Source organism: Pithys albifrons, chromosome 14 (genome assembly GCF_047495875.1).
Source record: "Pithys albifrons albifrons isolate INPA30051 chromosome 14, PitAlb_v1, whole genome shotgun sequence".
NCBI lineage: Eukaryota > Metazoa > Chordata > Aves > Passeriformes > Thamnophilidae > Pithys > Pithys albifrons.
Genome location: NC_092471.1, coordinates 16577133 through 16589580, shown reverse-complemented (window position 1 = coordinate 16589580; position 12448 = coordinate 16577133). Strand labels below are relative to the sequence as shown.

General features: G+C 43.4%; 1 protein-coding gene across 2 annotated transcripts; it reads right to left on the bottom strand.

Moving 5' to 3' along the window:
- Window positions 1-254: 254 nt before the first annotated feature.
- On the bottom strand, window positions 255-12395 carry GCNA (germ cell nuclear acidic peptidase). 2 transcript variants are annotated; one of them, XM_071569329.1, is made up of 10 exons: window positions 12207-12395; window positions 10679-10725; window positions 8445-8496; window positions 8005-8078; window positions 7035-7475; window positions 5873-6044; window positions 5113-5257; window positions 3582-3717; window positions 1577-1781; window positions 255-1454 (listed from the first exon to the last, which is right to left on the bottom strand). In XM_071569329.1, the coding sequence occupies exons 1-10, from the start codon at window positions 12380-12382 to the stop codon at window positions 1202-1204; spliced, it is 1701 nt and encodes a 566-aa protein (XP_071425430.1). In that variant the 5' UTR covers window positions 12383-12395; the 3' UTR covers window positions 255-1201. The 2 variants fall into 2 exon arrangements, with proteins under 2 accessions (XP_071425430.1, XP_071425431.1); XM_071569330.1 differs by lacking the exons at window positions 10679-10725; window positions 12207-12395 and adding an exon at window positions 10041-10668.
- Window positions 12396-12448: the final 53 nt, after the last annotated feature.

Sequence of the window (12448 nt, the reverse complement as noted above, 5' to 3'; positions counted from 1 at the left end):
TCTCTGCTGGGGAGGGAGGGTGGTGCCTCAGAGCCCTCAGGCTTGGTAAGAGCTCCTGGAAGCTCCCCCAGCCGCCTGATCTCCCAAAGCACAGCTGGAATGGGGATGCTTGGATCATAATCCCAGTGACAAAATGACTCTGCTGATCCTCAGCCTGGCTCTCCAGCCAGCAGGGCTGGGCTGGCCCCGGGTTCTGTGTCACTGCACAGCCGTGATTAAACTGAAACAAAGCAGCCTGGGCTTCGTGGCCACAGTTAGTACAACACTGGCATTTATTGATCATTCAGCATTATTAAATCCCCTGAGCAATTTGCTTACAGAAGACACAAAGACCATAACACACATTCAGTCATTTCACATGAAAGACTTAAGCCATCTGACCAGACCTCACCATTCGATGGTGGGAACTGTTTGAATTTGTTTTCCCCACCCTGAACTTGCACCTGTTTTAGTTTCTATGAAATCTCAATGACAGAGCTACACTACATTCATTCAATCAATCAAAGAGCTTCAAGCTCACTAAGGACCAGAAACTCACACTTCCTCTAACAGATTTAAGCCACCATTATTTAAATATTAATTTTTAACCACTAATTTTAATTAATTTAACAAAACTTTAACAAAAACAGGCAAGGATCAGTCAAGAAACTCTGAATGGGAGAATATCTGAACCCATGCTGAAGCCTAACTCAGGTCTGCCCCTTTCCTGCCTGGAAGTCATTCAGATAGAATCAGAGGACTGCTGGGCCTGGACTTTTTGTCTGGTGACCCCAGACATGCACACCCAGCAGTTTTTCAACACATACACAGAGTCTACAGCGTATCACATACCCAGATGGAAGAGTAAATCCAGTGCTCACTGGAGTCACTGAAGACATGCTGTGGGGCACCATGTGTAAAAAAGCTGCTCAGAGAATTCCAGCCAAACATAGTCCCAAAGGGCCAGGAACTGCATCTTCCCTGGCACAGGGGGTGTTCATCTGAAGTCCAAGGATACCCTGACTTGTGCTTCACCATGGACTTGCTGTCATCATGTTTGCTGATTCTTGCCCATTTTGGAAAGGCCTTAAGGTCTTTGTTAGAAGTACTTAAAGCTAAAACATTACAATTATCTGGAATCCTCTGAAAGACATTCTTAGACTCATTTACTACTCTGTATACAAAATTAAGGTGGCCTCAAGTAGGGAGGCATCCTGAGATATTAAAATGCATCTTCAAGCCTGGTTTTCAAAGCAAAATCGGCACTGAGCTTCCTCATGACCTCTGCATGACTCAGCCCGTGCTGCTCTCTCTTGGTCAGTCCGTAGTTTTCCTTCACATACTTGGCAAAGGGGGTGAGCTGTGTCCGGGCAGGAGTGCCCGCCTTGCCCGCGGGCTGGCTCAGGCACAGCCGCCCCGCGCAGAACGCGCACACAAACTGCTCCGTGTCCAGGGACTTGGAATGGCGACCGATCCTGCAAGGGGAAAGCAAGGACTTGTGGGAAAGGGCTCTTTTCTCCCCTGCCAGGACACTCAGTCAGATTTCTAAGCCAGTAAGTTAATACGCAGTCACATGCAAGGTCAACACACTACTCACTTGGCTTTGCACTGGACACACTCATAGATGAACTTGTAGTTGATCTCGTAGCTGTGGCACCGAGTCACCACTGGCAGCTCTGGGTGAATTACAGCTGATTTATTGGCATAGAACCTCCAGAACCGCCCGTGCCCATCACGAACACCGTTGATCAGCCAGGTGGCTGCGTGGCAAACCTCGTGGATCAGCGTGTCCCGGAGGCGATCTGGAGGGAAGGCAAACAACAGACATGGAGATCAGCCAGGTATGGGGAAGCACAGACTTTGGTTACTGCTTCAGACCTCTGACACTCATCCTTCATTAAGATGCAAGAATTATTTTGGAGGTTAGAACTACCAATGTCTTGATACAATAAAATGCTCCAAAGCAAGGTTTTACTCAGTGCATTTCCAGTTTTGTGATTAGCTGTAATTCTGCACCCTATTTACTTCCCTGCACACCTAAACTGTAAGGGCTTTTTTGGTTGGTTGGTTAAGCCTTAGACACTGTTTCCCACAGCATTCTCCTGGAGAAGCTGGCACAGCTTGGACAGGTGTATTCTTCATCGGGAAAAAGACTGGCTGGAAGGCCAGGCCCAGAAAGTGGTGGGGAATGGAGTTAAATCCAGCTGGGGCTGCTCACAAGGTGTGCACCACAGATGTGTTGGAGCCAGTCCTGGTTAGTATCTTTACTGATGATCTGGACAAGGGGATCGAGAGCACCCTCAGTCAGTTTGCAGGTGACACCGGTTGGGGTGAGAGTGTTGATCTGCTGGAGGGCAGGAAGGCTCTGCAGAGGATCTGGACAGGCTGGATCCATGGGCTGAGGCCAATTGTATGAGGTTCAACCATGCCAAGTGCCCGGTACTGCCCATGGGTCACAACAACCCCCTGCAGCTCCAGGCTGGGGTAGAGTGGCTGGAAAGCGCTCAGCAGGAAAGGACCTGGGGGTTTGACAGCACCTGAACATGAGCCAGAGTGTGCCCAGGTGGGCAAGAAGGCCAATGGCACCTGGCTTGTGTCAGCAATAGTGTGGCAACAGGACCAGGGCAGTGACTGTCCCCCTGGACTGGGCACTTGTGTGTCCAGCTCTGGAGTCTTCTGCACAGGAAGAGTCATGGACCTGTTTAAGTGGGTCCAGAGGAGGGTCACAGAAATTATCAAAAAGCTGGAACACCTCTCCTATGAAGACAGGTTGAGAGAGTTGGGGTGGGAAAGAGGAGGCATCAGGGAGACCTTAGAGCCCCTTCCAGTGCCTGAAGGGGCTCCAGGAGAGCTGAAGAGGGACTTGAACAAAGCCATGTAGTGAGACAAGACAAGGGGGAACAGCTTTAAACTGAAAGGGTAGATTTAGATTAGATGTTAGGAAGAAATCCTTCCCTGTGAGGGTAGGAAGGCCCTGGCACAGGTTGCCCAGGGAAGCTGTGGCTGCCTCATCCCTGGAAGTGTCCAATGCCAGGCTGGATGGGGCTTGGAGCAACCTGGACTAGTGGAAGACGTCCCTGCCTGTGGCAGAGGGTTGGAACAAGGTGAGCTTTAAGGTCTCTTTCAATCCAAACCATTTCATGATTCATTTCCCCAAACTGGGAAGGGATGAGGGAGAACTAACAGTTACAGCACCACTTACTATAACCTAACTTGACACTGACCTGTCTTTACTCCAGCTTTAAATACTGCCAACAAGATGGCTGGCTGTGATGGAAGAAGTCAGAGTTCAGATTGTCATTATACAACATACAGAATTATAGTAACATGATGCCTATGGGTCTTCAGATCAGTAAGAAATATAAGCAATATACTGCAGTTACTGTGAATACATCTGTGTTCTCACCTTTTCTATGTTTGCTCAGCCTCTAAGAAGGGCTGTGGAATGTAGATAAATCCATCAATTAATGGATTTATTTATTCAAAGCAATATGAAATTTCAAAGCAGGGTCCTGTACAAGATCTCAGGCATCAGATTCATGTTTTAATCTCTAGAACTTGCTTTCTCAAAGAATGAACACCTTTTTTTTCCTTTTACCCACCTGCAGAGTCACAGACTTTCTCAGAAAGTTCTATGCGAGCGTAACGCTTTGCCTCAGGGCCTGTCTGCCCTGTCACACAATATCCTGCTGTTTTCCTCATCTTCTTATTCCAGACTATCGCCATTGTCTCTGGTAGCTGAAAAACAACAGCACATGTAATCTGCCCTCTCTGCCTCTCTTATCTTCTGGCTTCCCCTTGTATTCACTGCAGAGCTGGTACAGGATGTCTCTGTTAGTTCTCTCAACTCTGTTGTCACTTAACATGCAAACTCGCCCTCCATGGCTTTTTATTCCCACCACCAGCGTTTCTGTAACCAACACTGGGAGTTTCACAATGCAGGATGAGACAAAAAGTCCCTCAGTTCCTCTGTTCCACCTCCACCAGTGGCTAAAACATGCTGCTTAAGAGGAAATACAAGGACAGAGCAGGCATAAACCACGATTTCCTCTTCAGAAAAAGTACTTCTTTCCAACTGCTAATAATCTGTAAGGCAACAGCTCAAGGAGCCACAGGTAGTTCCTTTGTACTCAAAAACCATTAAAGTTCTTTTCTGGTGTTTTAGGGAGAGAGTGAGTGTATGTTTAAGAATACATATATATTATTAGCATCCACAGTAGTCTGTGATCAGAAGTTCTACAAGTAATAATTTACAGGTTAAGTACCATCTGCTTTGGTTGTGCTGAACCTGCAACTTGCCATTGTTTTGATGCACCTTCACACTGTGAGAGGGTGAATAATCCCCCCCTTGCTTATCTCCTGTGCTGCTTCTAATTTTGTAAGACCTTAGTGAGTTCTGTTCTTTCACTAATAGTTCACTGTCATCTAAATTAAAGACCTTAAGTAAAGGCTTCAACTGCCAGCACTCACCAGGCTGAAGTGCTGGGCAGTCACAAACTTTGCTTTCAGCAATACTGGGCCTGTTCAGCTCAGCTTTATGTGAAGTTGTGACCTCAGCCTGTCCTGTCAGCTCAGCACTATATTCTCATCTGCACAGGAACATTTTCCTTCCTGAAGGAAATTCGACTGGAGTTACTGAGGACAACATCCTTCCTTTCAAGGATATTTCTCACCAGAGAGGGACCCCAGTACCCCAAAAGATGTAAAGGCCAAGACAGCAGTTCACTGAAATTTAACCTTAAACTTGAAACACAACTTGCAGCCCACTCAAAACTGTTATTCAAAGGGTAAGCACCTGTTTAACCTGTTCCAGGAAGGGCAGACATGAACATGCAACAGCAGGATCAGATCAGACTGATCCAAGGCCCCTCACACAGCAGCTCCTCTCAGACTCCTGGACACCATCCCGACTGGTGACTCAGGGCTGGTGCTCCGTCCGTCACAGCTGGGAAAGCAAAGCCAAGCTCAAAGTGCTGCATCACAGCAGTGACAAACCCCTGCCAAAGAAACTGCCTGAGCTAATTCAAACCTAAGACATTGCTATAAAGCTTTAACTTCTGCTAAGAGGATAAAGAGCAATCACATCAAAAGTGAAGTGCATTTTAGAACTGCACTTTTCATTGTGAAACCAACCTTCTGCTCAAAGATGGTGCTGTTGAACAGCCTGTAGAGCTTCTGTGCCAGCTCCTCTTTATTTTTCTTGAAATACTTCACATAGTGGGAAGTTGGATTTGAAAGATCTTGCAAGAAACAACCAGGCACTGAACATACCCTGAGCCTGCAAGAAAAGCCATAAAGCTGGTGAAGACATTTTCAAAGTTCTTTATTGGTACACACAGTTATAAAATGACTAAAGGAAACAGCACATGGATAGGAGGCAGAATAAAGGCAGCTATTAAATGAAAAATGCATTCTTTTGAAAAGCTGCAGCCACATATGGAAGAAGAAACAGGAATTCTGCAAGTTAAAAGGATATAGGTTAAAAAATCAAGCCAATCTTGTTAAGATGCATGAATTACTAATTGAACCAGTTTTGATGTATTTTCAGAGGCAGGCAGCTGGATATATACAACCTGTAGGGCCAGCACATGTTAGAAGTGTGCTGTACCAGACAAGGGATAGCAAGAGAGGTAACATTTACAAAGAAGATTTGACACTTGTCAGATTTATTTGTCATCAATTCCTACAGCCAGAGATCAGCTTATGTTCTCCCCATCATCCTGGAGACTGAAAACTTTCATTTCCAGCTCTTTAACCACTACCAGTTGCTGAATTAGTAGCAGAGGTTTCTGGGCACCAGAGGAATCACTGCATCATCCTGGGCAAAGCTCTTGGCATCTCTCTGTCCATCTCTAATTGTCCTAGAACACAGCAGAACTGGAGGAACACCCACCTTCTGTCTGTCTTTGCTGACTGTGAGCAGCGCACCAATTCATTCCCAGGAATTCTTGCAGGAGTTGTTATCTTGGAAGACATTTCTGGAACTGAAGCAGAGTTTGGCCTCGGTATCTTGACTCCCTCCCTCTTCAAGGGCTCTGCATCCTTGCAGGGTGGCTTGATGTTTTCTAGTTCAACAGAAGGAGTCACAGGATTACACATAGTCCAGTCCCAGAATCAGGAGCACAGACACCAGCAAACAACAGTGAAAAAGTCAAATATTCCACCTAAAATATTCCACCTTACTGTGAACACTTGAATGCAAAGGCTTTTACAACTGATGGAAAGGTAATTTGCTGCTACACACTACAAGAATTACCACTCAATGGAGTGGCAGATTCCAAACTTTCAAACATTCAGCAAGGAAAAAGTGAAAGAAAAAGCATTTATGACCTCACTCAGGCATTCCTAAATTATCTGTTATAGAACATAATTGACATATTCCAATTAAAAAAATGAAATTGCTCTTTCCCAGGGCATATTTCTGTGCTGTCAGTCATCCTCTTCCAGAGGTCTCCTTGCTCTGGACTAGTCCTTGTTAGTAAGGAAGGCACCCTGTGTTTACTTTTCTAGAAAGAGATTTGTTTTCACCTGCTCTTATCGCCAATAGTCCTTTCCCCTCTTCTCAGTCTTTCAGTTGAAGCTCATTTCGCTTTGTCAAAGGAAAGGAGGAGGAATAGATTTAGGAAATTCTCATTATAAACTGTATTTTTTAAAAAATAAAGTCAATAAATCAAAATACTAAATGAACAGTATTCTGAACTGCTGAAAATGTCAGTCTTGCCAAAGTGGCAGCTTCACATTAACTATCATACATAAAAAATAATCAGAAACTCATTCAAAACCACCAGTTAAATAAAAATATTTTTAAAAATTGTAATTTCCTTAAAAATAATAATTTTTAAAACTAAAAATGCCTACAATTATAAGAACAAGCAATAGTGAAAAACTTAAATATTGATACCACAGGGTGACCTTCCAGAGAGCTCAGAGGAGTCATTTCTGATTGCCCCACACTCAGTCAGAAGGTGCTGGGCTGTCCCTCAGTCTGTGCCACACAAATGGGAAACAATCAGGCCATCAGCACTGCCAGTTAGCAGAGAACAATTCTTACTTACCTGCTGAGTTTGGCTGACAGACAGTTGTACTTGGGCCCAGGACGGGTTTTCGGGGCAGACTTCGCTTCTTAATCCGTTCCATTAATGACTCAAAACTGTCCTCTGAGCTGTCTGACTCTGGCCCTGAACTGTGCTGTGCTGCCACAGTGGGCAATTTATTTTCTTTACCCTTTTCACAGCTTCTTTCTTTCCTTCTAACAGGCAAATCTGAACTGCCTTTGGAAACTGACTGTCCCAGATTTTCTGGAAGTGAAAGTTTTGTGCACCTCTGACCCTCTTTCAAGTCTTTCACTCCCCCTTTTTGCTGGTCCTGCCATGGACTTTCTACAAAGACAGAATCTTCAGTGTCACTTGAACTCTCTGAATACTGCAGCTCTTGGCAGCAAGAGCTTTTCTTTCCAGAAATCATCAAATTCTTTGGGGTCCGAAGATTCTTCTGTGCTGCAATTCAAAAGAAACAGCTTCAAGTTTTGGCACTTGCATTTAGGAGACCTCCCTTTGTCTTAACATAAAAAAAACCCCTTGAAAGATAGAAAAACACAAATAGAGAGGTATCTTTGCATTTTCCTTACTGTGCCCTGCTCATTTACCATCTTACTACAAGAAAAGTCACTGAAATATGTATGAAAGCAGCTTGTAAACAAACAAGGCTTCTGACACCTCAGATTTGTCTTGTCAAGGTGAAGGGATTATGTCAGATCCATACAGGTGACTTTTCTAAAAAAATTATGCTTCTGGTCCACTTTGCTTCTCCCATTTCCCCTCCAGACACCATTCCATCAGGTTTTTTCAGTTTTTCCCCATCTGCAGCTGGCACACACTTTTCAGGACTGGCATTCACACAGGTGAGAGATCCTGCCCTTCTTGACCAGGGGTCAGCTCTCTCTGAGATTTATGAGCTCAGCAATTAATGCTACTTTTCCACTCTTTAAAATTCCCAGTTCATATTTGCTGTTGGACAATTACTTGCCATTCTTTGTTGTGCTCTTTCTCACTTTTAAGTCCAAGAAGAAATCATCTGAGTCATCAATGAAGCCTTTCAAACTGTAATAAAAAAAGAGAAAGCAAACAATGTGGAAAAAGGTAGGACTAAACAGGAAAACAGAATATTTGCCTTGCTAAAAAGCAATCCAAAAAAAGCCACCCAACAAAACAGTAACAGCTCACAGCAAATGTTACCAACTGCATCCATTGCCAGGAATGCCAAGGGCATTTACACCTCCAAATATCCCATTTTATCTTTGCCCTGAACATACAGACTGAACACACAACAGTTCTGCCTGTGCTCCCTCCTGTACAGGTATGAGGAATCACTAAAGCCTTTTATTGTTTTTCCTGTATCCTGATTAGTAAATATGATACAGAAAATTAATATATGAACATAGAAAAGTAATTAATTACAGCACCCACCTCACATCTGCCTTTTTACAAACACTTTTGGGAGTTTTCATTCTGGCTAAAACTGAAACAAGAGAAGATTAATTAAGAGCAAGGTTCTGTTTATTTTCTTATGCATTTTTAAAAGTTTGCAACTAGTAAAAATTTGGTCTAAATCCTTTAAAAACCATGAACATAAGAATTCTTTGCATGTAATTTCAACTGAGAGCAGCTTTCTAGCATTTCCTGCTTTATTCACCCCCTGCCTATCACAAGGCCAGATGAGAAATGCTGCTGTTTATTTTGCACTTTCCAGTACAGTCTCCTCATGTAAGTGGATTGTTGGGGGAGGAATTGAATGGGCTCATCAATACTTTCTCCAAGCACTTCACTGACTGCAGACAGTTTTCCTACTGCAAGCAGGGGTCCATATGCTTATCCCACTCTAAGACAAAAAAAAAAGTTCAAACAAGTTGGAAACAATAAACCAGGACAGCAATGCACTGCTGCTCCTCAGGAGTAAATGCATTTCAATCCCTCCAGGAATGTTGTGGTGACTGCTAAGCATGGACAGACAGTTTGTGCAGCAATACTGTACATAACTGAATTACTGACTTGAGAGGGCACAGGAAACTAAAGGCTTACAGCAAAATATGACTTGTTACTTAATAAATCTTTTAGTTTCTTGTCTCTTGGCACACATTTTCATTTCAGTCTCCCCTACAACTGGCGCTACAGTGAGAGGATGGCAGGAGAATGGCTTTGCAAATATTCTGCCCCAACTATTCTCTCAGCCACTTTCCATGGTAGAGGTGGCACATCCCTCAGCAGCCTCCTGGAAGGACAAGCCAGGGAGACAAGCAGACTGTCAAATATTGAACTTTAAAATATTACAGAAAAGTGGACAATGACCTAACAAATGTCATTTAAATATTTAAATATTTATCAGACTTAAAAGTCCAGAGGTAGTGCAGGAACTACACACAGCACATTTTATTTCAACTGGTCCTCAGCAGCAAGGCTTGTCAGTGCTTAAGATCATTCACATGGCATTGGGCTGGAGCACAGCATGAACCCCAAAGTAATGAGAAATCTGCTGTAAAAGCAGCTGGGCCAGCACAAGAGTGATATGCAAAGGGTAAAATAAACAGGTACAACTCGGAATAGGATCACAGAATGCATTGGGTTGGAAAAGACCTCTGAGATCATCAAGTCCAACCCTTGATCCAACCCCACTGTGATCACCAGCTCAGGGCACTCCATGCCCTGGGCTGGTGATCACAGTGGGGTTGGATCGAGACGTGGTGGATTCTCACTCAGTGCCTCATCCACAGAATCACAGAATGGATTGGGTTGGAAAAGACCTCATCAAGTCCAACCCTTGGTCCAACTCCAGTCCCTTTACCAGATCATGGCACTCAGTGCCACGGCCAATCTCAGTTTAAAAACCTCCAGGGATGGGGAATCCACCCCATCTCTGGGCAGCCCATTCCAATGCCTGAGCACTCTCTCTGTAAAGAATTTTTTTCTGATATCCAACTTAACTTGTTGCCTTAGCATTTCTACCATCTCTGTTAGATATATAAGGAGGAACACACTGCAAAATTTACAAACTTTTACATTACTTACCAGTTTGAAACCCACGTGGGACACGGCAGAGCCATGATTAGTCCAGCTAATGAATGAGCTAAACAGAATTCTTGCAACAGGAAAAAACCCACCCAGTGTGCACTGAACCATCCTACACACAGTGACAGTAACAGTGGCTGTTGCCATTTGTTTGTACAGGCTGAACAGAGTGGAAGTGATGCACCATGCACAATTTAGTGTTCAACTCCATCTTACCAAGCCCTTGAGCCACCATGGCAAGCCAAAAACATCCCTCTGACTGGTTAAGACTAAAGCAACAAAAGCTGTGTCAGGTAAGAGGAAATTGTGAATTTAGACACGTGTTTAGAACAGTAACTGCTCAGAGAAAATGTTTATTCAAAGATGCTCTGTAGGCTAAAAAGAAAGCAAGTGAGTGACAGGGAACAGATAAAACTGAGGCAACAGTAGAAATAAAATGCAAGGCAAAAACCAACCAAAACTTGGGCAAATTAAAAACACTCCCAGTGACACACAGCCACCAAGACTGCTCTGCAAGGAGAGAATGTGCTTTGCAGCACAAACGATGGAAGAAAGTAATGTGTAAAAACACTTCACCATAACTAGAAATGTGTCCTTTTCATACTCCAGAAACCAAACTGGCGTGTGCTGTGACTTACACATCTCAAATTCCTCATCACTGCTGGAGGAGAAGTCCAGGGCCTGGCTGCAAAACATGAAATGCAGAACATCAGGTCAGCAGGAAGTGGGTCTGCACCTCCACTGGTCTGAAACACTGAGAACCAAGTATAGACTGAGAAAAACACTGAACATCACAAATAGGCTGAATTATTTTAACTATTTAAAAGAGAAACACTGTAATTTTTAACATACTAGTTCCAGCAACCATACATGTGCAATGTAAGTAGCAACCAACCCCCAAATTCTGGAACACAGAGCAGTTTGGAGCACAGGCTTAGGACACTGCATTTGTTTGAGTTCCAGCTGGATACCAGAAGTCAGAAAGCACATCCTTGTCTAACCATGGTCTGTGATCTGGTAGAGAAATTACAGCAATTCTGAAAGCCCAAAGCAGGCACTGATGAGCAATAAGCTGCTTTTGCACAAAGTGCACTTTAAAATGGTTGCCATGAATATTCAACGAAGTGCAGCAGCTTTCAGAGAGCCACTCCAAGAGGCAGAAAATGGAGGCATCACCACTTACTGCAACTCTCATGCAAATGTCGGGCCAAGCTGCAATTCCCTTCCCTGATCACCCTACTTCATTTTCTACCAACCACCAAACACCAGCAGCTTGAAAAATACACTGAGCAACGGGCTTAAAAGCAGCAAGACAAGCTACTCTTCATTAGAGCTCCTTAAAGACTGCAATCTGAAACATGCCAATAGATATCAATTACCATGAAAGAAATGGGGGTGTAATCTAAAATTATAAATCAATATGTGTAAGTATTATAACATAGTCCTATATAATAAAATCTATATTGTGTAAATATATATTATGAAATAGATATAAAATTATACATTGCATATTATACACTATATAATATGGTATATTATGCTTTTATATACATGCAATATATAATACAGTACATTTTATATCTATATACACAATATATAATATAGTATATTGTATTTCATATACTATATATAGTATACTAAATTATAAATAAAATATGTATTTTATATACTCAAGAGTACCATATATATTTTAGATATATGAACCCCCTATATATTTTATAAACAGTATATATAGTATACTATATTTCATATATGTGCCATATATATTTTTATATATGCACTATATATAGTATGTTATACTTTTATATATGCACAATATATATTATATTCTTATATATGCACTATATATTACATGTATAAGTGTACTATATATTTTATATCCACACACTATATAACATACAGTAGCTTTCTTCTATATAAAAACATAAATAAAATTATATGTAACATGTATACTATAAACTATATAACACACAAATACATCAAAAATAGAACTACACAAAAGATATAAAAATGTATGGATATATATAAAATATATACTACATATATACTACCCATCTACCCACCTATATATATAAAATATGCTCTATCTATCTATCATACACATACAGTACGGACACGAGTTAACCGCGGCCAGGCCGCACGTGAGGCCGGGCTGGGCCCTCTCACCTCCCGCCCCGCCAGCCCGAGCACGCCTCGGCCTCTCCGCCAGCGCTCCGTGAGCCCGCAGCCTCCGCGCCGCTGGAACCCCCCGGACCCGGCACTACCCCGGCCGCGCTCCCGGGCCGATCCCCGGCCCCCGTTCCCGGCCATTCCCGGTCCCCCGGCCCCTCCGGCCGCTCCATCCCGCCCGCCCCTCCCGTGGCCGCGCACGGCGCCTGCGCAGAGGGGCGGGGCCGCACGGCGCGCGC